General features: G+C 24.6%; 2 protein-coding genes across 3 annotated transcripts; one reads left to right on the top strand and one right to left on the bottom strand.

Moving 5' to 3' along the window:
- The first annotated feature begins 349 nt into the window (after positions 1-349).
- rig (gem nuclear organelle associated protein rigor mortis) lies at positions 350-7,083 on the top strand. Its single transcript, XM_011501278.1, has 14 exons — positions 350-670; positions 770-1,131; positions 1,307-1,651; positions 1,810-2,065; positions 2,164-2,392; positions 2,732-2,819; positions 2,927-3,266; positions 3,537-4,152; positions 4,398-4,545; positions 4,620-4,877; positions 4,990-5,200; positions 5,265-5,468; positions 6,312-6,747; positions 6,851-7,083. The coding sequence occupies exons 1-14, from the start codon at positions 365-367 to the stop codon at positions 7,081-7,083; spliced, it is 4,032 nt and encodes a 1,343-aa protein (XP_011499580.1). The 5' UTR covers positions 350-364.
- Positions 7,084-7,277: 194 nt separating this feature from the next.
- Nup37 (nuclear pore complex protein Nup37) lies at positions 7,278-10,157 on the bottom strand. 2 transcript variants are annotated; one of them, XM_011501157.1, is made up of 5 exons: positions 10,015-10,157; positions 9,165-9,323; positions 8,617-8,814; positions 7,805-8,172; positions 7,278-7,570 (listed from the first exon to the last, which is right to left on the bottom strand). In XM_011501157.1, the coding sequence occupies exons 2-5, from the start codon at positions 9,312-9,314 to the stop codon at positions 7,318-7,320; spliced, it is 969 nt and encodes a 322-aa protein (XP_011499459.1). In that variant the 5' UTR covers positions 9,315-9,323; positions 10,015-10,157; the 3' UTR covers positions 7,278-7,317. The 2 variants fall into 2 exon arrangements, with proteins under 2 accessions (XP_011499459.1, XP_011499458.1); XM_011501156.1 differs by lacking the exon at positions 10,015-10,157 and adding an exon at positions 9,505-9,598.

The raw sequence follows: 10,157 nt of genomic DNA, 5'->3' as shown, positions 1-10,157 counted from the left end.
AATATTTTAACCTAAAATTTAAAATTTTAACTTGCAAAAATGTGTTCATTTTTTCCTTTTAATACGTTGGATATTATCATAATGATTTACTTATAACAGACACAATTAAATATTTGAATAAATTATTATTCCTTTCATGTATAAAAGTGAACTTCGATCAATTTGGTTCTATATAAAATAAGTAAAGTTGTTCACACTTCAAATAACGTTTTTTTAAATATTTTATAAACACATCGTTTATAATTTTAAAGTGTATTTTTAGATATATATTTACTAATTATTGAATAATTGTTGTTATTGTTTAAAGAAAAACATTCATATTTTAATTTCTTTATATTTGTAGGACAAGAAAAACTTACTTGCTATGAATGAAGTTACATTACCTCCGTCGCCTAATTGGTTTTCAAGTACTATTCTTGCATGTGCAAGCGACGGCACAATTGCTTGGGGTGCGAAAAATTCAATAATAATTGCTAAAGCTAAAGATAATAAACAATTAGATTATTCAATTATTGAAAAAGCTCATTATGATCGTGTGTCAACAATTGCCTTTTCACCGACAAACATAGATAATAACGATAAGCTTCTAGTATCTGGAGGAAATGACAATATCGTTAAAATATGGAATTTGAATGATTTAAGTTTAAAGTTAGAAAACAATAAACTGGATGTACGTATTTTTTGTTAAATTATATATTAAAATTACTTATGCTGTTAATTAATTTTATTAATTCAAATTAATATTATGTAATTATTATATTTTATTCAGGAAACTCGCAAAGTAATTGCAGTAGATTGGTCTAAGAATAATCCGAATCTTATTTGTTTTATAAGCGAGACTGGATTATTAGTAACATGGAACATCGATTATAATATCAGTCAGCTTATTAGCTTGGGAAAATTGGCTGTTACGTGTCTAGCTTGTTGCCCTCACGATGGGAACATAGTATCGATTGGATGTAAAAATGGATTGATCTACATTGTGGATATATGTGGATCTGGTAATATTAAATACAAATTAAGAGGTCATGATGTGGAAATTGTTAGTTTATCATGGTGTCCAGTTCCTATTAATATTTTTGATGAAAAAAATTCAAATGAATTATTATTAGCTTCTGGAGCTAAAGATAGGTACACTAATGCACACTAGCATATACAAACATTCTAATTAAAATGACAATATTTGATCAATGATATATTACATTTAAATATTACTCTTATTTATTGCGCTTGTAAAGAATACATATAAATTATGCTATAAAAAATGTAATATTCTTATATTAACTTTTTATTTTGATTTTTATAGAGTTATATTTCTGTGGAAGGCTGGTAGCGATGGTCGATATGAAACGCAATTAACATTTCCAGTTCCACCATTAGATCCTAGTAATTATAAAAGTAAAATTAACTCTTCGTCAGCAAATTTCACTGCAGTTAATTGGCTGACACCAACGCATCTCTTTACGAGTTCACCCTGGGGAGAACTTCTTCTGTGGGATCTTACTAAAAATGCAAAAAAAAAATTCAATCCAATATTAATTCATGGAAAGCATGGCAAAGGATTATTTTCCATTGCAGGTTTATCAAAACAGTCTAAAGAAGAATGTGAAAATAATAAAAATGAAAATTGGAGATTGAAAACGAACAATGCGTATGTATGCACATTACATAATATAATTGTACCGTTATTAGAGAAGTGCAATATGAAATTAAAAAAAACTTAATTTTAATGGGGATGAAATTCAAAAGAAACGCATATATTATTCATTTTATATAATTTATTTAGTTATATATTTTATAATTATATAGTAAGACAATTTGGACTGTGGCCCAGAATCGACAAGTTATTTGCTGCAGTATTTTACAGAATGAAATTACAATAGAGCACAGTATTCCAACGCAAGGTGGATTTGTGTATTGTATGTCTGCTTGTCCAGTAGATACATCACAGATTGCTTTTGGAACGGGTGATATGATGATACGCTTGTGGAATTTATCCGAACCGCATGAAAATATAATGGAGCTGCAAATGTTTTGGGAAAAAATTAAAGGAAAAGTGAGAAGTGTAAGTTCTATTCTCAAAAAATTAATAAACTAAAATTTGTTAACGTTATTGGTATTTAAAATCATAATACATGTTATAAAACGAAATAATATTTTTAGTTGTGTTGGCATCCAGAAAAAGAAAATATATTAGCATTTGCAACAAACGAAGGTCGTGTTGGAACGTTTGATATAAATTCCAAAAGGCCACCAACTATATACAGAATGTATCACAGATATGTTATTTACAGAATTGGTTGGGGTCCAGCACCAAATGTTCAAGAATATGCGTTGTATACGTGTGGCGATGGCGAATTAGTTTATTACAATCCAGAGGCATATAATAACAGTAATAAATATATGTTTATTCTTATTTTATTTGTATAAAATTAATATATTGCACATATTAATGTTATAAATTCTATGATATTTATACAAATTGTTTAATATTTTTATAATTTTAAAATACATTAATCGATATTATTCAAGAAATTATTAGAATACGCCTATAATTATGAATACTTGATTAAATCTTAAATTGTTAAAATCTAGTAATATTTAAGTTTGATTATAAACCGATGAAGTTTTCTATGAACACTTAATAGTAAAATATTTAGTTGATCTAATATAGACATTTTATACATAAGTATTTGAACAGTTTTTTTTAATATTTATAATTTAATTTCAGCACCGATCCCTGTTACGAAAAAGAAAGAGTGCACAGATTTTTGTTGGAAACCAGATTATTCTCTTTTAGCTTTAGGTTTTGGAGATGGGTAAATTTATAATTAATTTATCTTCTCTACATTTTACATATCTTAAACATTTTTTTTTTTTGTTTTTTTTTTTTGTTTAAATACCTTTTAATATTCGTTGATTTTAGATCTCTCTCTTTTTTAAAGCCTGATTTATCAGAATACGAGCACACAATTCATACATTATGTAAAGCAGTACAATGTATAGCTTGGCATCCTGAAAGTACTCTATCAGATTTAAATATTTCCACAATGAATAACTATGTAGCTGTAGCAGTAAATGGACCTGAAATTGTAGTGTTTGAAATCTACAATATCAATAATTCAGAAGATTGTAAATCAAATAAATTATCATTTTATAAAACTGTTGCAACTTTAAATGGTCATAGTGAGAAAGTTGTGTGTCTTGCTTGGAGTCCTCATATTAGTGGATATTTAGTATCTGGTAGTTATGACTACACTGCACAAGTACGTACATTGTTCTTATAATCATTTTAACTGTAAAGTAACACTTAATCGCTTATGTTCTATAAACAAAAAAATTTTCTACGTAATTATTAAATTATAATTTAATATTAAATTACAAGTACCAAAGTTGAGATTTTATTATAATTCAATAGCAATAATAAGCTGATGAATCATTTAAATAAAACAGTTTAAAAAAAAAAGTATTTACATACAATATGAGAAATAAATTTATATAGATGCTATATATAAAATTGATATATATTATTGCAGGTTTGGAAAGTAGAAACTCAAGAAATTATTGCTACTTATATTTCTCATTTAGGACCTATCCAATGCTGTATGTGGAGCCCGTATAATCATAATTTAATAATAACTGGTTCGGTTGACTTCACTTTGCGAATATGGAATATTTCAAAACATAAAGCATTGAAAACACCGTCTACAATGAGAACTTCGACAAAATATCGGCAAAGAACGAAAAAAAAGAAAACAGCAGCAAAGGCTATTGAAGCTGGATCAGAAAAAGCAGATAATCAATTAAAATCAACAGTTGAAGGTGTAAAAGAAGTAGGCAATTTACCTTCGTATTCTAAAGAAAGCGACAATATGAACAAAAATAACTGTAAAATGCTGAAAAAAAAGAAGACAAAGAAAATAACTCGATTTCCACATTATGCTGAAATTGCCAGTTCTAATAAGCTTTGGTGTTCATCGATAAGAAATCTTTTAAATTCATTGAAAATCAATCATTCCAATGAAGGTCCATTAGATCATAACGAAACAGAAAAAATCCCAAATAATGAGCCGCAAACGTTAAAGTCAAACGAAAATAATTACGTTTTACTTGGAACTGAAAAAAATTTAGAAAATTCTTTAAAAAAAGAGAGTAAGAGATATATTAATTTTCTATGATATTTATAAACTTTTAATTACATAATTATTCTAATTGTAATATGATATAATGCACAATACATTTTTTGTATTTGCATATACTACATGTAATATATGATTTATTTGAACTATTTTATATATTTATTTTATAGCATATTTTAACATATATATATATATATATATATATTATTTATTTTTTTATTTTTTTTTTTTTTTTTTTTTTTTTAATATTTATATTAGAAAATATCTTATTTTTAAATGGACAGCATAATGTTGTTACTGAAATTGATCTATGGTGTGATAATTTAATGGAAAATTTACATCAAGCTATGAAAGAAAAACGACTGAGCGATTTTTTGGTATCTCTTGCCCCAGCAATTTCTATCGAGTCAGTAAATAGAATGAATAATAAATCTAATTTCTTATTTATTTACATGATTATAAAATATATTTAATTTTTAGAACATGGAAAATAATGTGTGAAGCGTACGCTACCCAACTCGTTTTTGAAGAAAATCCACATAAAGCAGTATCATACCTCCTATGTATTAATAAAGTCCATAAAGCTATTGACATTTTCATAACTGAAAAATTATATAAAGAAGCATATGCTCTTGCGTCATCTAAATTAGATGCAAAAGATCCTATTATTAAAAACATTTTAATAGAATGGGCAACCAATGCTGTAAAAGATGGACATTTTCAAAATGCAACAGAATGGTAATTAATCACATTGTATTTTTTTACTATAAGTTATAAATATGTTAAATTTTTAAACTTAACATTCTATTGCATATGCCAAAGTAAACATTAAAACTACTTTATTCCCTAGTTATATAAAACTAGGCCAATATACACAAGCAGCGAAAATTTTAGAACGACGAAAAGATTTCTATAGCTTACTTTTGGCCGTAGATGTAGCCGAAGTGGATCACAATATAGAATTAAGTGAAGCGATAGCAGATAAAGCCATTTTAGAATCATTACTCAATGGTAATGTCAATGCTGCTAAATCAGTCATTACAAATTATTATCAAATACAGGTAGAGTTTCAAATAATTTAAGTTTATTAAATGATCCATTACCTTACTAATTTTATGATTGCAGTATCGAGAAGTTGAAGTAGAAATCTTTATACAGTTAAATAAAATCTTAGATACTATTAATGATGAAGATATGTTTTATTGGTTAAAAGGTTTATCCAATATATCATTATTAGAAACTTTGAGGAATAAATTTACTAAATGCCCTAACAAATATTCATTATTACTTCAAAAAGATGTATTTCCACTTGAAACAAATGATGTAATGGTATGTAATTTTAGATTAAATATATAGATATAAATAAAAATTATTGATATGCTATTCTAAATAAAATAAATAATTCTTTATTAAACATAATACTATATAAAACTATTTATAGCATAGTGACTCTATATGCACATTATTAATATACGTATAAAAATTGCAAATTTTTAATACAGCCACATTTTAAGTTTTGAATGTTTTTTTGAAAAGTTGATAAATAACGTTTGCTGAATAATTATTATATGTTCATATTTTTCATTATTCTTTGAATGGTTATAGTGAAAAGAAAACTTATCTTTAAAAAAAATTGTGAAAATCTTGATTGAAACACATGTACAATCAAATCGATCGATACCAATCAACAATTATTTTGAAAGTAATCTTAGAAATAATTAATAAACATATTTATATTATACTTCAGTATTAAATTATATGTTATAGTTTTTGGTAAAGCACAACGATATTAGTTTATAACATAAGAAAGTTACAAATACATATACAAATAAAATTATATGTAACAATTTTAATATATATTATATTAATCATTTGTAATTATTATTATGGATTGAATTTTACGTTCTTTTTAACTAACATAAATTAATTTATAAAAGTATTTTATTATTCAAAAATAATCTAACTTTCATACACATTTGAATATTTATTCAAATGATATTTGAATAGTATGTATAATATTGATTAAAAAGAAAAAACTTATTTTTATAAAAAATTCCGATCGATTTTGTTCCTATCTACAAAACTAAAATTATATATTGAAATATACTTTTCAATAATGTATTGTTACAATTTATAAATTATATGCATTATTTATATTTCATCAATTCACAGGTACAAATAAATGTTAGTCATCAGCTTGCTCTTTTCATCTTATCTGATCAACAAAATCAACACTTTAAACATATACTGAAAGCCCTTGATATTATTTCACAATTTGAAACGATAAATTCTACAGTTTCGGAAGAAATATCACTTTTAATGAAATACCTGTTTATATTAGACAATAAAAATTTAGAAAACGTTGAAAGTATTTTTAATACCTCTAATAATGTAATAGCAGAAAGTTTACGTGCCTATTTATGTCATGGAATAATAAAATGGTTTCAACAAAATAAATTACAAGATGATCAAGTCTCTGAATGTAAAGAGTTGGTTATAAAAGTATTAGAAAAATGTATTAAAGATCTTTTTCATATTGAATCATTTAAATATTGGAAGACATTGTGTGAAATTCCTAAACTAGAAACACAGCTATCTACAAGATTAGGTAAATAATTTGAAGTGTTTCATTCTTTATTTTCAACTAAATTAATTTATTATTATCTTATATATGTATATTATTTGTTTAAATTTTCATTTTCATTTTAAAGGAAAATTACAAGATACTGAAGATAATAACGTAGATTCTGTTAAAGATGTAATCGAACGTTTAGATCAATTAAAACTTAATAAAAAAGAGTTTCTCGATCAACGAATATCCTCGCCAAATCCATTATTTAGCTACACTTCGGTAAAAGAATTTATTGGTGTTATATCAGACGATACAATTCGTAATAAAATTGATAAACTTCTAACGGAGACATGGACACAAATAATTTCATAAGTTTATATTATAAAAAATATTTGTAATATGAATATTATTTAAATATTGCAACCTTAACGGTTTTTTTCCTTTTTTTTTTTTTTTTTTTAATATTCATAAATGCGCTAGTTTATTAAAACTAAACCAACCAATTGTAAAAAATAAAAATTTTTTTAATCATTTGTTTTATTTTTTTTAATTTTTTTTATCAATATCATACATAAGTTTTTATATAAAAGTAATTTAAAAAATATATTATTTATTATTCACTTTCCAAAATAACAATTGTCTATCGCTACCAGCACACACTATTTGTATTCTTTGATGCCAACTTAATCCACCAAATAATTGAACACGTCCACATAAAACTGATGGTTTAGTCTTTAAATTCGTAATTTTTAAGATATTATCTGGTCTACCTATACTAGCTACAAGATTTTCGTTAGAGGGTGAAAATTTCATTATGGTACCACCTTCGATATGAAGAGTCCGCGTTTCCAACGGCCGACTGAAATAATTGTAAATATTAATTAAATTCATTGTATTTCATTGTCGGTTACATGTATATAAAACTATTAATTTGTATTATCAACATATTTATAATAATAAAAGAAAATATTTTAATCGCTTCTAATTTATCTTTAAAGCTTTTTTTTTTAAATATGATATGCACATTCATAATTAAATTAAATATATTCATAATTAAAGTAGACAAGTACATAAGATTTTGAATATTATTTACCTAGGTCTTGACATATCCCATGTAATAAGTTCACCTGAAGCAATACAAGCCACTTTTAGAGGGTTCAATCCCCAGTCTGCTGTTGATAATGGAATTGTTCCGGCATCTACAGACATTATAGCACGTTCACTCGTTACATTATACATATGTATTATACCATTTTTTTCAGCAACTAGAAGCTTTCCCTCTTCTTCAGCATGCCAACATACATTTACACCCGCAGAAGTTAAAGGAAACATTAAGAAGCATTTTTTATTTTCATTAATTGCCCAAAGTTTACATGTATGATCATCTGAAACAGATGCTAGGTACTTGCCTTCTGGATCAAAAGAAATATCATTTACATAATCTTTATGACCCTCTAGTACCTATAATAATAATAACAATAATAATATATTATATTACTAATATTACAGTAACATTTTTTAATTATAAAATTAATAATTATAGTAATTATTTTTTTTATATGTATTTTTTTTTATTTTTTATTTTTTCTGATAAAAAAAATGTTAAAATAATGTATTTGTTATAAAATCATTTTTTTGTGATCTTAGTTTCAGTACTTTATAATGTCAGAATATTAAGATTAAAGTTTGTAAAAGTTGAAATACTTAATTTATTAGCATTAAATGAAACATCTTTTCAGTATTTACTTATATAGTTAATATTGTAACAATATAAATATAGCTTAGAAATATTTTCAACTAATTAAGTCATTAAAAATTAAATGAAATTAAAATTTGTTTAAATATATTCGAGCATCTTTTATATTAAATATAAAAAAGTGGATTTTATTTCATTCTTTTTTTTACCTCAAACTCATGACTTTCATTCAAATCACTATTATACAGTCTAATTTTAAAATCTGCTCCAGCAATACAAAATGATAAAATTTTAGGTACAATGCTTAAGGACGTCTTTGGACTCCATGCAATTGCATGTACTCTTGTCTCATGATGAAACGTTCGTAGAAGATTATAAATAATATCTTCTACAACATCATCCTCTTCCTGAACAGGGATTTTATTATAAAATGTTAATAATATATTTTTCATAATTTTAAAACTACTATAAAAATTTATGATAAAAAATATTTATAAAGATAATAAAATATGTTTTCTTGTAACTTACAAAATTATATACTTTTATAAAAATGAATTTTAAAGCAGAAACTCTAAACACACATATATGTTTTAAAATTGTTATATGTTTGTTTAAGATAAATTAAACCTTAGAAATTTAAATTTAATTATTAATATTTACTTTGTATACAATTATGTTTTTCACATTCTTTTAGACTATTCTACGTAATAACAAATTTGGTTGTAATTATTTTATTCAAATAATTTTAAATACATACTTGAAATTTAATGGTAGCAATAAATATTTCTTGTCCTAAAGCAATACAAATTAAATTTTGAGACCATTCATAAGGGGACCATTCGACACATTGAACTTGTTTTGGAAAATTTAATTTAAAAGTTGGAGGTGTTAATAATGCTTCTTCCATTTTGTTTAACTGAAATCAATTAAAATCAATTATTAAAATAAATACGAATAAACGTTCAATCAATCCTTATAAAACAGCATTGGATTAGTCTTAATCTACAATCAGAAATAAACTTTTGTCTATTTAATTTGTAAACTTAGTTAATAAACGTGGAGAAAAATATAAATAAAAATATAGAATTAGAACACACTTTCTATTAAAACTTGCATAAATATCACTTTAATAATATTATGTTACATAATGTTTGCTATAAAATCTACTTCTATAGTAACTGTACAAATATTGTTTTAATAAATTAAATAATATATAAATTTAGTACTTTCAAATTCAAGTATTTAAATTACTGTGCCGGCATAACCTCAAATAATTTTAAGTTAAAGAAGGTTAATCGAAAGAAGACTAACACTAAAAATAAAATAAATTTTTTATTATAATTAAGAGTTTATAAATATATATATTAATAAGAAAATAAATATTTAAGACTACAAAAGAACAACACGTTCAAAACAAAATTGTACTTTTATTTTGAACCGTTGGTTATTATGAAATTTGGAACACTCATTATTCAAATATTACATTCAAGTAAGAGAAGAACGAATCCTGTAAAAAAATGTTCACAAGCATTGGCGATGAAAGGAGACGGTTAGAAAGATACAAGGATGCAAGATTTTAACAATTAATAAAATAAGTATACTTGTACATAAGTGGAAAGCAAAACATAAGAGTTTGTTGAACATGAAGTTTAAATTGGTGCAGCAATTCGGAAATTTCTGACAAAGCTCCAACGCTATAAGTATACATTATTTTGATTCTTAATGCGACATGCTCATCTGCATATAAATG

This window comes from Ceratosolen solmsi, unplaced genomic scaffold, assembly GCF_000503995.2.
Source record: "Ceratosolen solmsi marchali unplaced genomic scaffold, CerSol_1.0 scaffold57, whole genome shotgun sequence".
Taxonomy (NCBI): Eukaryota; Metazoa; Arthropoda; class Insecta; order Hymenoptera; family Agaonidae; genus Ceratosolen; species Ceratosolen solmsi.
Note: the sequence above shows the minus strand (reverse complement) of the source record. Positions and strands in the feature narration are given on the sequence as shown.